General features: G+C 37.6%; 1 protein-coding gene across 3 annotated transcripts in view; it reads left to right on the forward strand.

Moving 5' to 3' along the window:
• The window catches only part of STS (steroid sulfatase), a 203,469-nt gene that overhangs the window by 113,163 nt on the left and 63,574 nt on the right, over nucleotides 1-26,732 (forward strand). For all 3 annotated transcript variants that reach the window (XM_036744807.1, XM_036744808.1, XM_036744806.1), the window contains exon 6: nucleotides 3,508-3,644. In XM_036744807.1, coding sequence (XP_036600702.1) covers nucleotides 3,508-3,644 — 137 coding nt within the window. The remainder of the gene's footprint in view (nucleotides 1-3,507; nucleotides 3,645-26,732) is intronic.

Below are 26,732 nucleotides of genomic sequence, written 5' to 3' on the forward strand. Positions count from 1 at the left end.
CGTAAAGTGATCTTGTTTCCATTTGTTCATTCATTCAACCTATCCATTTCATTGTTGCTGATCTTGCACAACTCTGACCATGTTGTTCTCCCCTCAGAAACCTTTCATAGCTCTCTACTCAATAAAGTCTCATCCCTTTGGCCTAGAATTTGAGTGCTTTTGAAGTTTGTTTCCAGCTGACTTTTCTAGCCTTGTCTTATAATTCTATCTTTCATTTATTTTATGCTGTAACTGGAAAGTAGTTACCTAGTTCTTATCCTTCTTTACCTCATGCCTTTCCTTGAGCTGTTCCCTATGCTTAGAATATTTTCCCTTCAACTTTACCTCTATTCCATTTATTTCCCCTGAACTTCTGCCAGTATGCAAAGTCCCGGCTCACAACATCTGCCACGAAGTCTACTATGATTTTTATTCCCCAACAGAAGTACTCTTCCCTGCTCCTTATATCTGTCACAGCACCATTATAGTTGAATAAGATAATGTAAAATCTGGCACATGAATGAATGAAGGAACTGATGAATGAATGAATAAAGCATTTGTTGAGCAACTAGTTTGTGTCAGACACAACACCAGGCTCTAGGCTTACAAAGATGAATCTGTTTCTCAAAGGAGTTTTCATTCTTAAGGGAGAGGAAACATGCATAGTGAAGTGTAAGGTGGTCAGGGAACAAGTTTTTGTCCGGAGAGTCACAGGAATGGTAAGTGAAGCCACAGGACAGTCCATCATCCTGCTCTTTCCAAAATTAGTAATTGATATTACTGTTCTCAGAGCAAAACATAGAAATTGGTTGGGGGGCATGTTATTCATGTGGGCATCAAGAAAGATGGTCTAATGTTCTAAAATGTCTGAATCGAATAGATGGGAAACATGATCTGGAGCCAACAATATTATCATTTAGATCAGTTTAACACTCACTTGCAATCAAGGTTAGTCCCAGGTCCCAGTTTCAAGCTGAGTGCATTACTATACCTTGGGACAGAAGCGTGCCTTTTATCTAGGTGGACTTGGATGATTGATTCTTTATCTCTCTTTAGCTTTCAAGATGCTTCCTCTTTCTACATCTGGTAGATAACATGCAGTTTGGAAAATTTAAGTCATACATTGTCAACGTTTCTTGAGCATTTTATCCTTGAAAAGTCTCTTTCAGGGGCAGCTAGATGGCATAGTGAGTAGAGCACTGGCCCTGGAGTCAGGAGGACCTGAGTTCAAATCCGGCCTCAGACACTTGACATGCTTACTAGCTGTGCGACCTTGGGCAAGTCACTTGACCCCAATTGCCCTGCCTTCCCCCCCTCCAAAAAAGTCTCTTTTGAAAAGGGCACAAGTGCCCCTTATTTCTACCAAGCAAACTGTAAAGCCTTGAGTGTTACAGATTCCTGGAGAACCCTGGATGTCAAAGTCAGAGGGTATTTCCTTCTCCATGCTCCAGCCTCTTAGAGAAGAATAGACTTTCCTACCATAACCAGTCTTCTCCAGATTAAAAAAAAATAATACATAAATATAGGATGGCATAGTCGTAATTCAAAAGCAATCTGTATAGGGAAAAAAATGGTGTGGGGCTTCAGGGGATTTCAAATTCCACATAAATCAGCATTGGGGTGGGGTGCCAAAAAAGGAAGAAAGAAAAGAAAACACTGACCTAATGAGACCATGGATTGATTTAATAGAAGACCATTATGCAGAATAACTCTTCAGTATATTTTGCTTTGTTCAAATGAAACATAGAGTATTGTACCTAGTACTGGGAGCCACATTTTGGAAGGGACATTGTTATAAAGGCTGTCCACTGGATATCAAGCAAGGTAGCAAAGGGATTAGAAACCTTACCATGTGAAGATAAATTTAAAGAAGGGTATGCTTAAATTGGAAAAGAGGAAACTTGACAGGAAAATAGTTTTCAGGTATTTTGAAGAACTGTGATATGGAAAAAAAAGATTAAATTTTCTCTTCCTGGCCCTAGAGGTAAGAATTGAAAGGGATAGATAGGTGTTTGTTGTTGTTTAGTCATTCAGTGGTGTCTGACTCTACATGACCCCATGGACCATGGTATGCCAGGCCCTTTAATCCTCCACTATCTTATGAAGTCAGTCCAAGGTGGGTGTTATAGGGAATTAAATCATGATTCCAGTCAAAGAAAAACACTTTCTAAGAGCTAGAGGTATCAAAAAATGGACTAGGTAGATTAGGAAGTAATGGGTCGGTCACTGGAGGTCTTTAGGAAGAGTTCATTTGTCATTTGCACTGTTGAACAGAGTGCCTGGCATATAATAGGCCCTTAATATAATATAATAATATTATATTAAGTTACTATATTATATTTATTGTATTATTATAATTATAATATATTAATATAATACATAATATAATATACATTATATATTTATGTAATAAATACATAATTGTTATATTATAATATAATAATAATGTTTATCAATTGATGGAGTTTGGATTAGAAGAGGCATCAGTTCCCTTTTTATTCTCAGATTCTATTATTTTATGGTTCTAATTGTGTAACTTATCTCAACAATAATAGTAAGAAAAGTTCACCTGCATAAAGCATTTTATAATTTATAAAGCACTCTCTTTAAATAACTTTGTGAGGTAAATAGTGTATTACTCCCCCTTCCCATTTGACACTTGAGACAACTGAGGCCCAGAGTCATTTAGGGATTTGTTTGTGGGTATATAACTAGTAAGTGTTGGACCTCGACTTTGAATTGACTATAAATTCTTTATGGACAGTGATTGGCTTTTTTCACTTCTTTATAATTCCCCAGCAGATAAGCAGTGTCATTCATGATATACGCTGCTGATAAATATTTGTTTAATGGAACTTAATTGAATTTTGAGTACCTGAAGAAATATTCAAACTTTGGCAATTAATACATTTGCTAAAATTTTGTATATTTTAATAATATAAAAGTAGGCACAAGTTCAATACCATTAAAGGGGGAAAAACTCTCATTTGAAAAACCAACATTTCCTTATTCCCTATTTCAGTCAATATTATATTCAACAAAATTTCAAGAGAGCCAAAAATTTGGGAGTTTTTTCTAGTGAAAGTCGAGGGGAAATGGACAGGAAGTATAGTCTTTGTACCTTTCAAGAAGGTAAAGGAAAATATAGTATTATCAAGTTACTAGCTTGAACAAGTAGTATCATTTCATTACTCACCTCCGTCCCCAAGTCTCTACCAACAAGGAACTGCTAATTTTAGCATGTTTCCTTGCATAGTTAGATACCGTACAGTGGGGAGAATAGAATATTGTAAACCAAGAAGTTTTCACTATACTTCTACTTGCCCTGTGTGATTTTTAGGGTAGTCACATTTGGTACTTCAGTTTATTCATAATTAAGAAATAAAAGTTAAATTTTAGGTACCTTATATGATTTCCTTCTTTAAAGGTATTTTGCAACATCATCATATATTTCTTTTTAACTTTTTCCCCAACCATATCTTTATCAAATGTGCTTCTACCTTTAACAAATGTGTTTCTCTTTTTTAGGAATACTGGGACACCCTTCCTTCTTTTCTTATCCTACATTCATGTCCACACCGCACTTTTTTCTGCCAAGGAGTTTGTGGGCAAGAGCAAACATGGCATGTATGGGGATGCTGTGGAGGAAATGGACTGGAGTATTGGTATGTCACCTGATGTAGTTCTTCAATGTGTATTTTCAAAGTGGTTCATACAGTTTTGTTGTCTTTTCTTTGAGACTCCTAGCAAATTCCAAAATGCTACCCCCCAAAAAAATCTATATGAGAATCAGAGGTTTAGAGGGAGAAGAGACCCAAAGGCCCTCTCAATTTACAGATGACAAAATGTGCTGACAGAGGCTAAATGGCTTGCCCAGGATTTCAGAGCTAATAAGTGAGCACAGGTCTTCTTGGATTCCAGGTCTAGCATTCTATCTGCAGCTCTACCAAGAAAAGCAGATGCTTAAGCTGAATGGCAGGTTGTTTGATAAGAACGTGAGCTGTCTGCATCCCACCTTTGACACATATTAGCCAGGTAATCTTGGGCAAGTCATTGATTCCCTTGGCACCCAAGCCAACTAACTCTTTAAAAAGACTACAAGTGCAGGGCTATTGCTGATCTGCATCAATTAAGGAAATTTCCTCAGCAGAGTTCCTCATACCATTGAAAGAACAAGTCCAGAACAACAACAACAAAATCCCAACACCCCCTAAGCAGACTAAATATACATGTGAATAGTAGGGAAAAGCTAATTGCTACATCACCAGAGATAAATCTGTGTCTATACAAAACTGTGTTATATAATATTTATGGGGTCGTAGTCAAAGATTAATGGAGGAATGGAGCCAAATCATTAGCACTTACTATTAGATACTCTCTTAACAATTAAATGGAAACAAAACCTCATTATTAGCCAAGTGAGTTCGCTGGGGTTCAAATGTTTAGAAACAATATATTCTTTGGCCTGTAAAGCTGACTCTAGCCTTGGCAGGTCTGTTAAGGTAATTGTTCCTTAACTGTACCTTATTTCTGTGCCAGTTGGAATAAATTTGCTATTTATAGTAACAATTTAGTGTTCTGCTCTGAAGCTAGTGATTCTCTGCTCTTCACTATCCTTTCTGCTTCTCACTAAGCAAAGATGACAAAAGGGAGCCTTGGTCAATGTCCTTCCTTTGATAAAAATTCCAATTTTGAATTTGAATGGAGAGAGGTTTTTCTCCAGTGTATTTGGCTCAGTGAAAAGGAACATGGCTTTACTTAATAGCAAGTTCATGTTTGAGTTTTGTTTTTTGGTTTCTCCAAATGGTTGTTAAAAACACCGTAAAATTACATATAGTTCAATGGTTTGTGCAGCGAAGTAGAAAATCAAAAGACTCAGCATTTCCAGTTTCAGTTTGGCCATTTACCTGCTCTCTAGTTAAAGTACTATACTCTCTATCTGCCTAATACTGTAGAATTTAAGATCTTTGAGTAAAGACTGTTTCACTTTTTTATTCTTCCCGTCACCTGACACAATACGTGCTACGTAATAGGCACTCAATAAATGCTTATTGGTTGACTGAATGTGTTTCAGGCTGTCCCTGCAGGAAGCCATGTTGTCCAGTCAATTCAGTCCAAAATTTCATCATATGCCAGACACCCAGGTTGACCAAGCTATGTTTTAATTTGGGGATGGAGAGGATGGAGGTATGAACAAAGAATTTAATCACTGTGGGGAAGCCTTGACACAAAAAAATCACTCCACTGACACAAATTGCCATCTATAACTTATAGTCTTAAGAGTTGCTTCGAGGTACTGGGAGGTTAAATCATTTCCCCACTGTCACTTGGTCAGTTTGTATCAGAGACTGGAGTATAACCCACACATTTCTAAGTCATTCTTCTGTCCAACCTGCCATATTACCTACACTTGGTTGTTTTTTTTTTAAACATATTGACTGAAGACTAAATATTTTGGCTTCATGAAAATCATATTATGATTTCATTAGCAGTAGAATTAGAATCTATCTCATGTTCTCATAACAACAAGAAGTAAGAGAGATGATTCTAAATGATGAATAGCAATAAATGTAGCGACTGGATATTCCCCAAAATTCATAAGAAATTATTATACATAGAGTCTTTACACAAACTAATATGGTACTTGGCTTTGTACATTAGATGTTTTCTTAGGAAGTTCTTTGTAAATCAAATTCTATTTTCAATACATCAGTGTTCTTGCCATTTAAAGGAACCTTCAGATCATTCCTCTTTAGGAGCAAGCAATACTTTTACAATATGAGTAAGGACTTCTCTTTTTAATAAATTTTTATATAGAGACACAGAGACACAACTTTTTTTAGATTTGAATATGCCTATATGGGACCAAACTGATATTATTAGCCCACGAACAACACTTCAAGTGATAGCATATCTTAATCTTTGACTTTACTTTCTAATTTCGTTAAAACGACGTGTGTATTATCTTATTAATTGTCATATAAAAATAGAAATATCACTTAAGTTTGAAAATTCTACATTAGATAATTATGTGATATGTATAAATTGGTATTACATAGCCATACAGTCTTTCCCTTATAAATCATTACTTCCATTTCCGTAGATGGTTTTCTTGCTTTCTCAGCTAATCAGCTTCTAGTGGTCTGTGAAAAAAACCATCTTTCCAAGAAGGTCCTTCCAGAGTAAATGAGAGAGGAACCATGTTTATTATGAGCTGCATATTATCCAGTGCAGTATACTCAAATGGATCTATCATTTCACCCATTTGGAACTTTCCTTTAGTTGTACAAATTGCAACCCATGCACTTGCACCCATCTTGTAGGACTCTTATCTATGTCCTTCCATACGTTCACCACAGGGGATCTCCCTACCCAACATGCTAGCATAGGTTCCCAAAGTGGGCTATACCACCCCTAAGGGGGATGCTAGAGTGATCTAGGGGCGTGGTAGTAGCCTCGGGTGCAATTGGGGGGGTTGAATAAAAATAAGGAAAGAAGAGGGGCAGCTAGGTGGCACAGTGAGTAGAGTACCGGCCCTGGAGTCAGAAGGAACTGAGTTCAAATCTGGCCTCAGACACTTGACACGCTTACTAGCTGTGTGTCCTTGGGCAAGTCACTTAACTCCAGTTGCCCTGCCTTCTCCTCTCAAAAAGAAAAAGAGAAAAAAAATAAGGAAAGAAGAGAATATAAGAAAATTTTGAAAAAGGTTCCATACATGTTTCAACTTTTATGAAACAGAGTTAAAGTCATAGTGATTACATTGTTTTCCAAATAAACACACAAAATGCAAGTTATAACCATCAGTGGTCAAGTCCACCAACTGGTCTTAACAAACAAGTATTGGCAATTGAGCATGGCTTTTATTGTTGGTAAGTCCAGCCTGCATTGGCAGGAATATGTGCATGTAATGACTTGTTTACAATACTATATTATATGGTTACACGATGCAATATTGGGTCATCAAAATTTCAGCGTAGGAAAAAACCCACAAATTTACAAAAAATTATTAAATTTAAGACGCATCGTTTTTTGTTTTTGTTTTTTTTGCAGGGAGGAAGACAGGGCAATTGGGGTTAAGTGACTTGCCCAAGGTCACACAGCTAGTAAATGTGTCAGGTGTCTGAGGTTGGATTTGAACTCAGGTCCTCCTGACTCCAGGGCTGGTGCTCTACTCACTGCACCACCTAGCTGCCCCAAGATGCATCATTTTAAAGAAATGTATTTTATATTTTTTTTGAAGTGATGCAAATTAAAAAAAAAACCTGTTAAAGTGTTTAAGAAAGCAGATTTCCAAGGATGTGCTGACTAATATTCTTTTTTTAAAAGAGGACAGTGGGCCAGATAAGTTTGGGCACCTCTGATTCTAGAGGCCTTGATTTCTCCTGATGTCACAAGGATACCAGTGGAGTACTCTTGATATCCAGCTGTCATCTTTTACCCTCACCACATGACCACTTCATCTTTTCTATCAGACAATTCAGCATAAGAAAGTCTTTTATTGAAAATAGGATCTAGAGCTGAGCAATTACCTAAAAACTGATGAATATAAAGACATAATCTACACCATTCTGATTATTTCTCCCTCATGATGATGGTGGTATAACAACAATAAAAACGACAACAGCAATATACTAACTAAAATTTACATGACATTGCAAACAGTGTCAAGGTAGTATTTAGCAATATGATTGCCTTGACATTGCTTTTGGATGGACCTAAAATAAAAGATACTTCAACAGGTCCATTTGGGGAACAGGTTTACTTTAGCACTGGTATGCTTGTAGCTATTGCATACTTTTTAAAAAAAATCATTGTATTAATTGGTGATTTACTATGTAGCCCTAACTTGTATCTTAAGAGTAAACAAATGAGTTTACAATTTGCTTATACCTATATATCCCTAAAGAAGAAAAGTGGTCTTGAGAAGGGCTATAATGAGAAAAGTATCACCGAAAGGTTGCCCTTAAAATGTTTGGGGAAAGAAGACAGCTGTGAATGACAATTAAGAAGAGACCAAGCCAGGTATACGGTATGCTGTATTGTTTCCTAGTGTGCCATATCATTGCATCATAATACATTCCCACATTAATTCTATCACAATTGCATGAAGATTAATAATTTGGATTCCCAAGTCAGATTAAATATCTCTTAACTGTATTGAATTGTAAAATATTTGTTGGGTTGGGAGGGTAAAGCACGAACATTCTACTTTAAATTGGAATGTATAATACATATTTTTCTTTTTAATGTGCTCCCTCACAGTTTTTCTTTCTTTAGAAATAGAATGACATTTACCAAACACCTATTAAGGAGAGAGGTGGGTGTAAGGGGGAAGCAGTGGTAGCCTTTTATTTATCATCAGTGTGTGCTGTTAGAGCCATCACAGTCACAGTCTATTATGTGAAATTTGCATGCAATCAGCTTTTATTTAAAACCCCAGTCTATTAATAGAAATAGATGAAGGAATCATAAATCAGCTCTTGCTCAGGATTAGAACAGTAAGTTCTGGATCTTAAAAAGAAAAAAAATGTAAGTGAACAATAAAAAATGGAAGGAGCTTCCTATCTTCAATAATTATGAATGTAGTATAATCTTTATACATACTTTAACACATACATTAAAATGTGACATATATACACACATTTATATTGCATGTAAACATGCCTGACAATGGAGTGGGAGCCAGTGTCATATGATTGATGTGGGATTCTTCAGCCAAAATCTGTATCTTTCCCCCAAGATAGATCATCAGACATGATCTGACTCTCTTCTGTTTCTCCATCTCTGGACTCTTCCTAAGGGTTAAATTGTACTCTCACACAGAACCTGTTGCTTAGTACTCTCTAACGCAGACTTGCACAACTTGGCAGTAGGTGGGGGCCAGAATGAAAATAGGCTAAACTTCTTGGGGCCACAGATGGGTTAGACTTGAGACAGACTGATGATGGCTGGTTGCCCAGAGTCACATGACAAACAGGAGAATGTTCAGTGGCAGCCCTACATTTTTCGCCGGCTGCCCGAAATCCTTTGGCAGCCAGCCATATGTTGCGCAGGCCTGCTCTGATGGTCTACTGTGATAAAATTGTCCTAGCTGTGACATTTCAAAAACAAATATTTTTAAACAGGTTGGATAGTATATGTGACACTTTGCTCGTCCTAGTTCCCCACTATGCTTCCATGAAGGAGGATACAGGACTAATTTCGAGAACTAAGTTTGGCCAGGGCTAAGTTTGGTCATTACTGTTACTCAGGGGTGAAAGTAGGGAGTCAAGGGGACTGTCAAACCACAAGTTCATTAAATGGCAAATCTCTTTTAAATATTGACTTAGATCTCAGGGTTTTCGTGACTAGGCCTTGAAAAATCACCTTTTCGTCTGGTCGCCAGCCAAACTTCCAGGTGGTTGGGAAGTTGCTGGGGGTAAGGGAGATGTTGCCTGTACATTATTGAGTGCAGGCCTCCAGCTCAGGCAGCGTAGCACCATCTGTCATCTGACAGGGAAGGGCACACTGTTAAGAGCTCAATCTCAGTATCCTTTAGCATAACCTATAGACTTCTCTCATTGGCACCTGGCAGTCATGGTGATTATCACCATGGCATTTGCTGATGGATACTCTGAGGCCACAGCTCCAGTTTATTTATTGCTCTCTTTAGACAAACTACCTAGCAGATGAGAGTTTAATCGCATTGGTCTTAACCCTGGTGACTTGATCCTGTGGCAATGTAAGATTATGATGTCACCTTTGAACTTTAGAGCACAGAGATCCATGGTTCTAATTTGTCCCCATTGGAGCTTGTGGGTATCAGTGAGATATTGTGATTGCCTCTTCGCCATCACCATAACACTCAAAATTTTCTAACTCTCTACCTTTTATTATTGGGCCAGATTCCTTTTTTCATTGCCCATGGCACAAAATAGTATACTGAGTTGTTATCAGCATAATAATGAACTATTTTGTAACCCTGATTAAAGTTTGGAAGTATTTTTTCAAGTTGCAACCACTTTTGAAATTGTCTTGTTTTCCCCTCCCCACTCTAAATGAAACCACTGCCCCTGACTCTGTTTCTACCCTCTCCCTGAAGGGTTAAGCCTCTGAATGGACTTTCAGCATAATGGAGGTAAACCAGCCTCCAGCTTTTCTGAAAAATAAAAGATTGTATGAGACCCTGCCTCCCTTGTTTCACACAGCTCAAATACTTTGCTCCTTGATTCTCTGTTCTCCAGTGAGTTTGGGAGCTCTTTTGACCTATTGTCTCCACTCTGTTTCCTGTCAGTACTCCTAGTTCCGTTCCAATCTTTTTGTCTTTTCTTGGAAGTGAAGGTTATATACAGAGGGCATTGCTTAGGTGAAGGGGAGTAATGTTTTTTTAAAAACTAATTTCCTGAGTAGGTATCTCAGCGAAGACACACTTCACAGACTAATAGGACTGAAAGCAAACTGGAAAGGTCATTCAGTCTATCCATGGGGGAATATGATCAAAGGGGTGTTACAGCTGAACAGAAAATTCATTTTACAACTACTTACCCACATAGCATTTATTTTGATTTGTGAACATGCTTTAAATATTCAGGCAGTATTTTTCATTTCTGAATCCCCAACAGGTTAAAACAGTTATAAACTCAAGCGACATATTTGGTTTTATTTTCGTTGGAGTTCTTCCTTATTTCAAGTATCATTTTGAACATTTCAAATGGTTTTTTGGCTGTTTTTGTTTTCTTTGATTTTACATGAAACACTTACAAGCTCCTATTGAACTACATTGTAAATTAAGTATCATATTTCAAAGTGGTAGGATTTGTAAAAACTGTTCTTAATTCGCTAAGTACCCTGCTATAGTGAGAATACTGTATTTAGAAACAGATGACTGCCACTTAACGAAAAGTATGATCCTGCATAAATCATCTAAAACTCTTTGAGACTACAGTTTTTTCATCTGTGAAATGGGTATAATATTTACACTACTAGCTCGTGATTATTGTGAGAAAAGGTCTTGACATAAAACCTTGAAGTGCTACCTAAATATGAACTCTACTTTCTCATTATAGAAACATGAGCTATTATAATACTTTGAAAAATGAGGCATCATTAAGTTTAACAAAAGAATATGAGAATTTGAGTATTGCCTCAGAATAAAAAAATTGGTATTATTTTGGGGTATGGCCAGATACCTTTTTTGCTCTTAAAATTTTGCTGTTTAGCTACCCGTAAGAAGTGAAGTTGCAGGCTGACAGTATTTTCCAGGGTCTCTTGGCAGGGACTGATATTCAGTCACCCTAGCCTAATGAACAATTTTGTTATTCAAGCAGATCCAGACAGTGAAAGAATGAAATAGTTTCCATTACAAACCACTGTTTATATGAGTGCAAGATACATAATGAGGTTTTGAATCTTCAGGAAAATATCTAGCAGGTGATGACAACCCATAAATTGCAAAGGATTGACTAATAAAGACCCACCCAAGTATAATTCTCTTTTCAAGATTGCCAGAATTGTTAAAGGACTGTGTAAAAATCACCAGGTACATATTCTATTGCTGTGGAAATAACTGATTATAGAATTTCCCTCATGAGGTATGAAAAGATTAAGAAAACAAATCCTTTTGGACACTTTGATATCTCTGAACCATTTTTGTCACAGCTCCCTTGTGAAATCTATGGATCTCTTTTCATAGTAATGTTTTTAAATACATAAAACAGAATATATAGGATTGTAAAGGAAATAGATTATATTAAATACAGTTATCAAAACATGGTTTTTTTAAACAAAATTAATATACCCCAGGTTAAGAGCTCTTGGCTTAAAAAGAATATTGTCAAAATATAACTCATTAAAATTAGCATAGGACACATTCTTACCAGTATAGTAGCAGCTTTTACTTTGTTAAATTTAAAATTTAAGATTTGAAATTGGCTATTTTAAGTATGCTAATGTTTTGCATGTCATAAACACCAAGATACTTATTTGTGGGCTTGGGAGTTAGAAGAAAGAACTAGGATTGAAGATTCTCTAAATACTGACATTTTATTTCATTTAAGGGCAGGAGCCCTTTGAGAAGACAAAGGGAACTGATATCATGAGTTTGTTGGCAGATAGCTTCAGAAGGCAGTTCTTTGGTTACCTCTGAATGAAGATCCTCCATTTTTCTTTACTGATGGATAAACAGTGGAAACTGTTTGCTCTCCAGTTTGGGGTTTTTCTTTGGAGCATCACTTTTAGAGCTAGAAGGGACCATAGAAGAATCAATCTAGTTTAATGTCCTCATACTACGTAGGAGGAAACTGAGGCACACAGAGGCTCAGTGACTTCTCAGGGTCACACAAATAGTAAATGGTAGAGCCTGATTTTGAAATGAGGCCCTCTCACTCTTGAAATCTTTGTACTGAACCACCATATTAATTTTAAGACTTGTATTAAAAGAGTTTGTTGTAGGGATATTGATTTCCACATTAAAAACACATTCACCATAAAAAATACCTATCATCAATAACGTTTGGAGACATTTTTAAAATGCTGTTCTGTTCTAATGAAGTTAATGGTTGACAGTAAAATACTTTCGTTTGTGACTTTTGTCTTTTTGCTATAAGATACAATATTCTTAATAAGACTTAATTTCTTCCAGAAACCAAGAGATCCTTAAAGGCATGAACCACTTTGATAGATGACCACTACTCAGTTGCATTATATTGAGGGTGAATAGTGAGTGCCACCAAGGTTGGCTCTGATAATAACTCACATTCATAGACCTCTTTAAATTTATCAAAGTACTGTTCTCTTGATAACTGTGATGTCAGTGGTGTAGGTAATTATATCCCCATTTTACAGATGAAGGAACTTTCTCTTAAAGAATTTAGGTGGTTTGCCCAAAGTCATTCAGCTAGAAAGTATTTGAGCTAGGTAAAAAACTGGATTCAAATATAACTTGCTGTCTCAATCATTCAAAACATGAAAATGTCTGAAAATATGGCCAGTTGTTTTTAAGATTATTTTTTACTATTGTATATTGAAAAGAGCTATGAATATAGGTTTAGAGGACCTGAGTCTGAGTCCTAGATATGCTACTTAATATTTGTTTGACCCTGAGCAAACCTCCTGACCTCTTTCGGCCTCACTTTCCTTAACCATAAAAAGAGGATATTGGAATAGATAACCTTTAAGACCTCCAATTTTAAAGCTATGATCTTATGAATTTAGTGTATTCTTGTGATCCTAATCTCATTTTTAAATCTGCCTATGTAGTCATCCCCAAATCAACTATAATAGGGGAACAATCCAAAAAATTAAGGAACATAAATAATCCTATGCTTCTTAGAAATATGGGAGTTTGCTTCTTGGATTCATGGATGAGAGACAAGTCACAAATAAAAATTCCATAATAAGAAGTCCACAGCAGACTCATATAGGGGTGAAAGAAGGCAGAGAGAGCCCCACTACATACTCATTCCACACTTGTAAAACACATGTGTTCAAAGAGAGCTGTTCACACCCCCAGGCATTCTCTGAGCTTTAAAAGTGATGGTCCTCAGGATCTTCTTGTGTCACTTTGATTTACTTCTTGGAGTCCATGTGTTCAAGGATAAGAATGAGGAGGAATCAAAGGCTGAGAACAAGGGCTCACTGATTTTCTGTTCTAACCAGGCACTTAAGTCTCAATTCAAAAAAGAATATTTGGAGAAAAAAAAATTCTTTCTTCCAGGAATTTCCAGGAAATCCCTTCATCTTCCCATGCCCCTGCCTCAGCTCTGCCTTTAGAGAGTTGGAAAGGGATAAGTTGCATGCTGAATCTAGTGCATTTACATAAATTAAGAGTATCACCCTGCAGAACAAGAAGGGGTCTCTATTCTCTATCTATTGTCTACATTTCAACTGCTGATCACAAAGCTCAAACTCTGTGGTCCCTGGAAATAGATGCTCATTGCACAAAGCAGGGTTTTAATTTATTCAGAAGTGTTAGCTTGGCAGACACAACACTGATTATAATTTAGAGCAATAGGAGTGTTGACATTTCTCAACTGTCTGTATTTAAAAATTAAACAGGTTATCAGTAACATTCACACATATTATCTTCCTTTCCATAAGTCAGGCAAAAATGTGGCTTCTCCACAAATTCACATTTTCAGTTTACAGAGAAATTTAAGGAAAAGAGCATTGTTGTCATAATATTTTCTTCAGGCTGAGGGAAGACAATAGCCAAAGGAGAAAAAAAATCCTTTAAAATTACAGCATCTTAAATCTTAACTTTAATAATTTGAAAGTAAGAATTGTTCTGTCAGGTACCTATGTCTACGTTCCTATTTCATGCCTGCCAAGTTTCATCAGTAGCAACTGTCTTACAGAGGCATTTCTGCTTCTTATTTTCAGAGAGTAAATATGCCTTGCTCTGACATACTCTCTGAAGCTTTGAAAACTGCCTTTAGACCAGCCATATTGTTTTGTTTGCAGAATTTGACATTGACATCATCTTGGTTTTTATTTTGAGCTGCTTTCCAATTAAACAAGGAAGAAAAGTGAAAATTTAATCAACCTTACAATTTATTTTGAAGGAATTGTTATAGGCTAGAGAAGGGGACACAGTAAGGAAAAGAGATCAGCTAATTACTGATAGCATTATCCTCAGACAGCTGGCTGAAAGCACACCAAAAGTTAAAGAAATATATGGGCAGAGATCTCTGTTCTTGGTAAGATGCAGAAGAGTACGTTTCACGGGTATAGTAAGAATAGTAACTCACATTTGTATGGTACCTTCCTCGCATTCAGTAGATATGATTGTGTCTACACTTTTCTTTTTACTTTATGCTTCATGTGGTCACTATATCACATTCTCTGAGATATATTTATTAAAGGCATACCCCCAGTGCTTCATCACAGCATGGACATAGCATAAAATTCTGGAAGGTAATTCCACTATGAATAGGTCCTTTCCAGCTGTAAAGCCTATGAGTATAAGCCCTATGCCTGTCATCTTAGCTCCAGCTTTGCAAAGTTCAGAAGAGTCTAAAGCTATAAGTTTCTCAATCACGTAAATGCTTAAAGACAATAGAATTCCACAATCAGAGTGGGAAGGAACCACAAAGAGGCATCTAATCCAGGCCCTACCTTAAGAGGAATCCACTCTAACATCCCAGACTTTGGACGAAGGACTTCATGGAGGGACAATTCATTACTTTGTGAGGCAACCGATTATTTTTTCTACTTATTGGTAAACTTTTTATTACACGGAACCAAAATCTGCCTCTCTTTATCTTCTATGCAGTGCTCCTAATTTTTTACTCTGTGGTCATAAACCTAATTCCCCTTTACCTGGCAGCCTTTAAAATACTATTTTGCCCTAAATCTTCCCTAGGTCTCCAGCGCTCCCTGTATCTTCAGCTAGTTTTCATATGCCATTGTCTCCAATTTTGTCACCATCCTAATTGCTCTACCCTAAATCCTCTTCACCTTCTCATAGGATCATAAGTTTATAGCTGGAAGGTATCCTCAGTGTCTATTGGATCGAGGCAGGTAGGTGGTGCAGGGGATAAAGCAATGAGTCTAGAGTCAAGAAGATATGAGTTCCAGTCTCGTTTCAGACACTTACCAGCCAAGTGGTCTTGGGCAAGTCCCTTAACTCTGTCTCAGTTGCTTCAGTGGTGAAATGGGGATAATAACAGCACCTGTCTCCGAGGGTTCTTGTCCTTAGCGCAGTGCCTGACACTTGGTAGATGCTTGTTTTACAGATGAAGAAACGAAGGCCCAGAAAAATTAAATGACTTCTTCAAGATCACATAGGGAGGAAGCAACAGAGCTAGAATTTGAACTTGGACTTAGCAACACCAGATTCAGCATGGCAAGTTATATGTTCTTTCCATTTTACCAACTCTGCCTCTTAAGAAGAAGAGGCAGATAATTTACTGTTATTAAAGGAAATTTACTATTTATTATTAGTAAAGGAAAAGAAAAAAACTTTTTTTTCCAATTAGAGCTATCCAAAAGGGAAATGGTCCACCTCAATGGTAGTGGATGCTCCATAATTAGAGGTCAGCAGAGGCTGCCACCCTTCCTGGGGATGCTGTGAGAAGAGAGTCCTTGTTAGGTGTTGGGCTAGACACACCTGAGAGTTCCCTTCCAACTCTGAGATTCTGTTATTTGGTGAATGGAGATGGTTTGAGTCAACTTTCATTGAAATGTGCAGTAGATGTTACTTAGAAGATGATTAAGATAATTGTCAACCATCAATCAGGGAGACCAACCAGTATTACATAGCAGGAATATAATTAATGTAATAGCAGATTTGTGGCAAACAAAAGAATGTTTAGTAAATGAATGAATGAATTTGGACCATGAAATATTTTTAATGTTCTTAGATACAGGAATAGGGACTGAACCCTATAACTTCCTTGGATGAGGAAATTCTCTGCACCAATATTGACCAACAGAAAGGTAAATAGAAAGCAAGACCTGAAGTCAAGAAGACCCAAATTCTAATTCTGCTTCTGACGCTTGTGAGCCGTGCAATCCCAGACAATTCATTGAACCTCTCTCAGCCTCAGTTTCTTCACCTTCAAAAATAAATGATGCTAATGCTAACCTAAGGATATTTTTGATGAATAAATGAGAAATATATTACATATATATATATAATCTTTAAAAACTTGGTAGCATTATATAAATATAAGCAATTATTATTCTAACATAATATTCTTAGAGTTTCATAGAATACTGATGGATTTGCCCAGGGTTATACAAACAGGATGTGTCAGAGTCAGGGCTTAGAATCCAGGTTTTCCTAACTCCAAGGCTGGTCCACTATCTATTTACTTTGCAATGTTGCCTCTTGGGCCACTGAGGTACCTTCGGACCTCAGATTTTCAGATTGTTTTAATGGAAATGACTTGAACCATCTGTTAATGAAACATATAATAGGACACAGCATACTGCTAAGAAGACTCATCAAAGGTTGTATGTCAGGAATAGTAAACATGACATCACAGTCCTTTGCATTTCAAGAATGTATATTTAACATGATGCCTGTCACATAGTTGTTGTTTAGTCATTTTTTTCAGTCATTTTCGACTCTTTGTGACCCCATCTGGGGTTTTCTTGGCAAAGATACTGAAGTGGTTTGTCCTTTCCTTCCCCAGCCCATCTTACAGATGAGTAAACTGAGGCAAATAGGGTTGAATGACTTGTCCAGGGTCACATAGCAAGTGTCTGAGGCTAGGTTACAATAACAAAAATAATAATTATTATTATACAATACCATGTAAATGATCAAATTAGAACTTATTGGTTAGACAAGAAAAGAGAGGGAGTTAAAACTTATTTATAATACACCTTCCACTAGTATTAAACTCTATATTCCCATGTAAAATATGCTAGTGGATGAGTTCATAGTCTGGGGAGAAATGTTAGGATGCAGAGATTTTTGACAAATCTTTATCTTCAATAATGTCACCACTTACTTAGAAAGTGGCAGTATAGATTTGCCTTTCAAGTAATGACCCAATTGTGTTCCACTTTAAGAATCAACCATAAGTTTTGTTCTTCTAAAATCTCTTTTTATTCTATTTTTTCTCATCTATAATATAGCAAGAGAGAGAATAATAAATACATTTGATTCCTTTCAGGACAAACCCCCAACATGTTAAGGGTTTCTGTTTGAGACATGCAAAAGTCTCTTTTGTCAGTTGAATGGGGAAAACGAGGAAGGAAAAACATGTCTATGATATTGGAATCAACAGAAATATTTACTGTCTTACATTTCTCTTGCTACTTCTGTTTAAATTCAAGATGTCACCTTTGGAGACAGTGCAGAGCTTGCCTTCATCATCCCAGAATTCCCCAGAGGGGACAGCATAGTCAGATTCTATTCCTTCTAGATATTAACAGTGTTGAGAAAGAGCTTCATTCACAGCTTGTCTTATCTGCTACTGACAAGTGCATAGTTTTTTTGAGTGTCTAGCAGCCTTAACCTATGTGAAGTAAACACATTCCCTCAAAGTTATTCAGGTATGCTAGAGAAGCTTTAGACAAGCAAACTGAAGGTCAAGTTGAGAAAGGAAAAAAAAAATAACAGATTTTCCTTAGAAGTTAAGTAAATGCTTGTCTGTGTTCAGGTTTTAATTTATCTGTGTTCAAAATGTTTGAGACTGTGATTAATACACAAGGTGACAACAAGGGGAAAGGAACATTTTACTTGTGTATTCTTCAGTTCTTAAAACTGTGAAAAGTGACATGAGATCTAGGCCAAAATCACATTATTTGGAAGGAAAACATTCTCTGAAATAAAATATAAAAAGCTTGTTATAAATTTGTCAGGTGAAGTCAACAGGCATTTATTAAGCATTTCCTATGTATCAGGCACTGTGTTAAGTGCAAGGTAAACTAGAAAGGCAAAAAACCTGGCCCTGCTCTCAAGGGGATCGCATTCTAATTGGGGAGATAAGATGTAAATAACTAGGCATATATAAGATATATACAAAGTAAATTGGAGATAACGTCAGAGGGAAGGTGTTAGCTCTGAAGCGGAGAGTTCTCTTAAGGAAGATAGGGTTTGAACTGAGACTTGAAGGAATGAAGGGGAGTCAGGAGGTGGAGACCAGGAGGGAGAGCATTCCAGGCATGAGGTACTGCCAAGAAAAATGCTCAAAATAGGGAGCCTGAGTACTATTTGCAAGGCCTGGCAAGGAGGCCGGTGTCCCTAGATTATAGAGCATGCAGAATGTAGTAAAGTGTAAGAACATTAGAAGGGTAGAAAAGGGCAAGGTTGTGAATGGTTTTAAAAATGAAAGTAGAAGATTTTATGTTTAATTCAGGGTGATAGGGAGCAATTCAAGTTAATTGAGGGGGAGGGGGGTTTACATGGAAAAGCATCCCTGTCAGTCATTGTTGCTAAATAAACCTGTTTTCTCGCTGCTCATTTTATAGCTATTCCTTGAGATTTTTAAAAATCTATTTTATTGATGCCTTTTGTTTTTACATAACAGTCATTTCTATGACCTTTCCTGCTCTCTCCAAATTGAAGTCTCCCTGTAACAAAGGAAAACAGTCAAAACCAATTGATATGAAAACCGTGTCTGAAAATGTATACAACATTCTGCCCTAGTAGTGCCTCAGCTGTCTGCCGAGAGGAGGGAAGTATCTTTCCTCATCTGTCTTCTAGTACTAATGGTAGTGAACATTTACACAGCGCTTTATACATATTATTTCATTTTATCTTCACAGCAGCCCCAGGATATAGATGCAAGTATCCATTTTGTAGACAAGGAAACTGAGTAAACAGGGGTTAAATGACTTGCTCAAGGTCACACCACTAGTATGTATCTGAGGTTAGATTGGAACTTAGGTTTTCCTGCCTCCAGTTCTGGCACCCTATCCCATGTGCCACTTTGTAGCTGCCTATTGGCTTTTCATTTGCTCAGTCTGATTTTCATTTAGTGATCTTCTTTAGTCATTATGGTCATCTTTTGTTTCTGTTTATTTTACTCTGAGTCAGTTCATAAAATCTTACCATGTTTCTCTGAATTCCTCGTAGATGTCATTTCTTACTGCATAATAATATTCCATTGCATTTATATACGACAATTCTGTCAGTTTTCAATTTTATGGATTTCTGTTTCTAGGACACTCAACTCGGTATGTCAAAGGAATATTTTTGTTTGTTTTAGGGAGTAGTTACATTATGTTTCAATAATTTGATGCTCTCCAGGAGTTGAATTCAGTTGATGGTGATATAAAATATCAGAGGTTTACATTTAAAATGTCAAACCATTACTTATAGCAAGACTGGAAAATTCAGCTCCATAAAATATAATAGCTTAGTTGAAATTAGGTTAGAATCATTAAGGAAAACTGGATAGGCTATTATTCACTCTAAGCCATACCTTTTAGGGAATCTCTGTGTTCCTGCTTTAAGGAGTATGGAGGGGGGGAAATGCCCTACCCCAAGTGAATCATGAGGGGTTCTCCCGGGGAACACATATTCAACATAGACCCAAAGTAGCTTTGAAAACAGACATTAGGGTCTTTATATAAATCAAGGATTTTGTTTTATACACAAGCAGTAGTCAACTCTCTTGTTCATGTGTAAGGGGTTGGTGCCAACCCCGGGGCTGTTGGGACCCTAACACTTAGGCTGTTTCCTGGGTAAACCAGATAGGCTTAGTAGGAGCTGGAACGGCAGGCTCCCGGAGGGAGGGCCTCTGCCCTTGGGAAGCCCCTGTAGTCTGCCTACACATGCAGGCAGAGCCTGTCCACGAGGGACACACAAGCCCAGAAGAAGGGACCCAGCTGGCCGTTACCTAATGCTCTTGAACCGTTACCTAACACAGTGCTTTGTTACTTTACTTACTGGAACATCTTAGATACTTTACGGGGACATCCTACCTCATGTCTCACGTAGCCCATACAGCTCTGATACCATCTTGCAACATGCCCGAGCATTCCCATGCCTTCGTAGATACCGTAGTACGGCATTTCCCCTCGTTTCCATACCCCTACAGGTACCGCTTTGCAACAGTCCTGATCTTTCCCATACCCTTGTAGATACCATAGTGCATCATACATTGCAACAATCCAGATCCTTCCCATGCCCATACTGATACCCAGACTGAAACAAAGTGCAACAGTATACCCGTACTGCAACATTTCTATCCTGTTCCGCTGCAACATTTCAGTTTCTTCCCATGCTGTCATCCTCATACCCATTGGCCACTTGCTTATGCTCATGTAGTGCAACCCCTATAAAAATGGAGAATTTCTCCCAATAAATCGGAGTTTCTTCCACCTTGACTCCCGCCTCATTCATCGCGTACTGGGACAGGTCCCTTGCCGGTCAAGGACCCCCAACATTCATGAATACAGTATGTTGAAGGTTCTCAGAATTTTGACAGGAAAGCATCAATATTTTCCATAGAGATGAAAACTACTCAAGTCATTTGCTTCCAGCAAATGCACATTGCCAAGTTAAACTCAGGTATTGTTAACCTAAAAAGTCACCCAGGTACAACAGTGAAACCATCACAGATGGTATCTACAGATGTAGGAACATAGTCATAAATCATATAATAAAACACTGTGAGTAGGACAAAAATGGCTTGATTGGAAGAAACACAACATTATCATAGAAAAAGTGCACAACACAAAAAAATGGAAGAGACTTTCTGGGATGTGTTTGTAAACATCTTATTATCTGTGTGACCTTGAAAAGGTCACTTAACTTCCCTCAGCCTCAGTTTCTTCATCTGTAAAATGAAAGGGTTGGATTAAATGATATCTGATTTTCCTTCCAGCTCTAAATCTATGGTCACATGAACATATTCATATAAATAAGGAGGAAAAATGGTAGTGATAAAGTTGGCCCCCTTGTTCTTCTCTTCATGAGACACTCCATGATTCCCCCTATTCTGCATGTTTTCCCTGGCTGTTCCCCATAACTGGAAATCTCTCCCTAGTAATTTCCACTCTGGCTTCCATCAAATCCTAGCAAAAATCCCACCTTCTACAGGGATGCCTTTTCTGATCACCCTTAATTCTACTGCCTTCTCTCGATGATTGTTTCCAATTTGTAGTATGCATAGCTTGTTTGTACATTATTCTTTGTTGTCTCCTCCCATTAGATGAGGAGCTCCTTGAAAGCAGGGACTGGTGTGTGAGTGTATGTATGCCTTTCCTTGTGTCATGAGCACTTAGCACAGTTCCTTACGCATATTGAGAAATTAAAAAATGTTTATTGACCAGCTGACTTGTGGTATAGTGTATAGCATCTCATTCTTAAGATTTTCCATAATTATACTACTAACCTCAGTCATTCATTATAATATATAGTTAACCTTATAAGAATGATTTCATTGTAAAGTTTTTAAAGTCTCTATCCTAACCAGATCTGTCTAGTCTTGTCCTTGTTTCAGTTATATATACAAACTACCTCTGGAGATAAGTGCCAGTTGGCTCCTCTTTGTGTGCTACTCAGCAGCCTCTAAGAAGGTCAGCAGATTATAGTGAGTGGCTACAGGACACTCAAATAATCATCCACTGCCACAAATATGGTCACATAACAAGAGCTGGGAAGAATCGAGAATGTTGTAGCCAGCCAAATGTGTTTTCTTGGTGGAGTGGTGATTGGAATTGTTTTAAATGGCCCTTTTAGTCTGGTTTATGAGCAGCTAGTTGGCTCAGTGGATAGAGTATTGGGCCTGGAGTCAGCAAGACTCATCTTCCTGAGTTCAAATCTGGCCTTATATACTTATTAGCTGTGTGACCCTGGGCAAGTCACTTAATAGTGTTTGTCTCAGTTTCCTCATCTCTAATATGAGTTGGAGAGGGAAATGGCAAACCACTGCAGTATCTTTGCCAAGAAAACCCCAAGTGGGATCATGAGGAGTCAGACACAACTGAAAACAACTGAACTGAATAGTCTGGTTTCCTGGTAAAGTGGCTGCTCATTGGCTCTGGCTTCTGGGAAGTATTTGATTTTGTCATTGAAATTCGTAGGGAATAGAACCCACCAAATCCTGTATTGATTTAGTTTATAGACGGAAAGCACAAACTAAAAACTCTAATGCTCTGTATGTGTCATGATTTGGTATTGTGTTCTTTCAAACTGGTTGCCATTGCTTGTCCATCAGTTGTTCCCCCCACCTCAGGTGCCACTATTTTTTGGAGGGGAGGGAATATTGGCATAAAATCATAGCAGCCTGCCAACTTGTGGATCTAGCTGTAATAATAATAGTAATAATATTAATAGCTAGTATTTAAATAGAGCTTTAAGGCTTGCAAAGCACTTTACAAATATTATCTCACTTTATCCTCACAACAAATCCTGGGAGGTAAGTTACTCTCATTTTACAGTTGAGGAAGCTGAGGCAAACAGGTTAAGTGACTTTTCTAAGGTCACTCAGTGTACCACCTTGCTGCCTCATGTAGATGATAGCCTATTGTTACCTTGAAAACATATTTTCATCCTGAATGGGTGTTGGGGTTTGGAGTATTCCTGGAATAGGATGGTGGCCAACTCCTTTTTTAGTTCTCGTAATGCCTGCTTAGAGCTATCTGTCCACAAATATGTCCTGTTGTGTCTTGGGAAGAGCTGCTAAGACAAACACATGGTGATATAGCTCTGAAAAAAATTCTACAAAGCCCCCTAGTCCTCAGTTGGTTCATATAATACTTGGGATCCATCGACAATAGCACCGCATTCATTCTCTGCAGATCCATTCTCATTCTCTGATGTCGCATCAGGTATGGGAGAAATTGTGCGTCATCCCTGTTGAGCCGACACTTTTGTATTCACACACAGAGGTGTGGTACATGTGAAGGCAGAACAGGACTTCATGGCTGTGCTTTTATAAGTAAAGAGTGATATTATCCAAGTAGAACATTATGACATGAGAGAGCAGTGTCTTACAGTCAAAAGAGTTTTGTAGTTGGAAAAGAGAGGGCATGGGTTCAAACCTTAGCTTAGTTCTGTGACCATTAACTCTAGGACTCATCTATAAAATGAGGGGGTTGAACCAGATAAGCTCTATGGGCCCTTCCAACTCTAGATATCTGATCCTAATAAATGGTCAAGAAAGACATTACAGAGTTTAAAGGGCATCACTATCAAAGAGGGTCTGAAAGGCATGATCTATTCTTCTCCCTGTCAGATGTGGAATAGATTTTATATACCATAGAGACTCTGGTGAAAATGATGACCTGCTTTAAACGCTTCAGGATGGTAATGAGGGAAGTGTAGATATTCGTTATTGACTACAATGTTGCTAAAGGTCCAGCAATCATGGTGTACTTTCAAGTCATTTTTCTTTTTAACAAGCAATACTAGTACTCCAGCAGGAAAAACAGACAACAGTTTTCTGGCCCTGAGAGGTACAACTGTGGAGCTTGAAGCTTGTGACTTGAGATTAATCATGTACTTATGGATGTGATTAATTATATACTTCTAGAAACAAGGGATAAGATTCAGTGGAAGAAGGAAAGCCCCCTTGGTCAGGTCTGAGGAGCTCCTAAGGGACACATAAGTGTCCCCATCACTTCCTCAAATAAGCCCATTCCCTCTACATGTGCTCTCGTGCTCCCACACCCTAATATTATGTACCTTACAACATCTACCAGGGGAAAATTCTCATGGCAGCTAATGCCTGTTATATCGTGGTAACACAGAGACTTTTTCTTGTAGAGCAAGTCTTACAGTCTACAGGATAGGGTTGGGACTGAGGTAAATATCTCTATCCTAGTAGTCAAATCTCTAGTATTGGAACCTGGGTGGTAACACAGGCAACCTCATTTCTATGATTTCCCCTCCCTTTCCCTTTGTATCTTGGGTTTGTTAGTATAGATTATAGGAGACTTTTGTGTCTCAGCCACCTTTAATAAAGTCAGATACTCTGAGCCAAGCAGCATAATCATTTGCAGATGAACTCACTCTTTCTTCTCTTTCCATAGGTTCTTAATATTCCTCAAGTAGAGCATTAGCTTAGAATAGTTGGTAGCTTGCTTTGTGACATCTTTTCCTTGAGTCTTTTTGGTTTTGTTAAACAGAGTGTTTGGTTTTGTTATTCAGAAACACAGGAAAGACCAAGATTTGAGCTCTTATCTAAAAATGCTGATTCCTTCTGGCTGGGGACTGAGCTAAATCAATAGAAAACCTTATAGCTTTGATTTATTGATTTTGCATAAGCTTCTTAATAGTCAGAATTAAATAGGATTTAGAGTTTTCCTTTTCCTTTTCAGATTAGAAGCAGTCAGAGAGCCAGCTTCACTGTCTGGGAAAGGCTAGGCTGTTGGGTCACTTGGTCTCAGTCATTATTCCTCCTCTCCCTCCACTCTGTGTGTGAGTAGAAAGTTCTCTGCAGGCATGTAGTTGAAGATAGTGACTGGAAAGTAGGGAGAATGCAGTGACATGAAAGAAGGTATGGCTGGTACTGGTTGCTGATGCCCACATTTTAGAGGTACAGGCTAGAGGAGACATCAGATTTTCCATTTTAGCTATACCCTCAGCTTCACATCCAGTTAGGTGCAAGTGTGACATAAGCATAATGAGAAAATTACCTCATGGATGCTCTTCATGTACCAAAACCTATTGCTTGCTTTTCTAAGAGACAGAACAAAAAAGTACTACCTTGCTGATTCATATTCAGCTCATGAGTCACTAATGGAAAACACAATCTCAGGATTAATTTTGTGTTAAGTGCCTTAACTTCATTTCAGCTATTTTTATCACATGACTCCAAATATCAGATTCATAAATATTCCTTAACATTATATTAATGAAGAAAAATAAGATCAGAATATTGAAAGCTTTGAACATTTGTTTCAGGAAGAAAAATTGAATGAAGCCAGACTATGTCTCTGGTTATATATCATCTATGTAGAGAATATCAAACTCAATTTTTGTATTTACACTGAGGTGGAGATGGAAGTTATATTTCTAAGCCCATGTGAAGCAAAAAAATGTTATCCTAGAGCCAGGGCATCTTAGACACTATGAAGATGCTTTGTGTTACTTAGGAACCACCACCATGGGCTCAGATCCTTCCTACCACATAAATCTCAGAGCATTTCTCTTTGAATTGTTTGAGCCCCAATATTGACCTGTAGGTTGTAGATGGGTTCATTTTCTCTTTAAAAGAGCTTTAAGAACAGTCCCTGTGGCCCTCATGATACATCTAGTGCTTGAAGTAGTCCTAGGTGAAACCATAAGGGTAGGAAGTAAGTTATTCATAGTTTTGCACAGTTAGTGACTGTTCTAGAAAATTGTGGGTTTTCTTTCTGTATTAACCTGATCATCCCAGCATTGTAAATAGTCACTTCAGAGTAGATTCTATTGCTGTGCTTTGGTTGTCTGTCACCATATTGTTGTAGTCAGCCGAGAAAAAAAAAACAAACTATTTTTCTTTGAGTAACATTCTAAATAGCAGCCTGGCATTGTAAATAAAGAACTGGCCTTTGAACCAAGGAGACCTTGGTTCATGTATGATAGATATATTAGTTGAATGACCCTAGGAAGGTTACTTTAACTGTCAGTGTACCAGGCAGCTCTCTGAAGTTCTAAGTCATAGAACAGTTGTCAAGCTGGGTTAGTAGGGAGCATCTCTTCATCAGGAACTTCCTGTATATGTAGAATCACAGGTATTGACCAAAAACAAATACCTCTTCTCCCCCAACAAATTCACAACTTTGTGGTAGTTCAGTTGTGTCTGGCTCTTTGTGATTCCTTTAGGGGTTTTCATGGCAAGATACTAGATTGGTTTGCCATTTCATTCTCTAGCTTATTTTACAGATGAGGAAACTGAGGCAAACAGGGTTAATTGCCTTGCCTAGGGTCACAGCTAGTAAGTGTCTGAGGCAAGATTTGAACTTAGGAAGATGAGTCTTTCTTACTCCAAGCCTGGCACTCTGTCCACTATGTCACCCAGCTGCCCATCCACAACTTAGGTAACACAAAGGAATTTTTTATAATCCTATGATTCTAATACTTTTTTCTTGAGTATTTGGAAAACATAATTTTCCATTCCACATATATAAAAATTAATAGAAACAAAATAAATTCATGAAAGGTAAAGACACATTTAAAGAGAAGAAACAGACAAGATTCTCAAATCTTCTAGTGCCATCATTAAGGGCTCCTAAATTTTGGTTAGGAAACCTTGCCATACTGGCGGAAGTCTCTGTGAGCTTTAAGATTTTTTTTTCCATTCTTTATCAGGTCTTACTTGTTTTTCCCTCTTAAATAAGTGAATACTTTTGAAGGACATCATTTGCTCTACTTGTTGTATTAA

The sequence above is a fragment of the Trichosurus vulpecula genome, chromosome 2 (genome assembly GCF_011100635.1).
Source record: "Trichosurus vulpecula isolate mTriVul1 chromosome 2, mTriVul1.pri, whole genome shotgun sequence".
NCBI lineage: Eukaryota > Metazoa > Chordata > Mammalia > Diprotodontia > Phalangeridae > Trichosurus > Trichosurus vulpecula.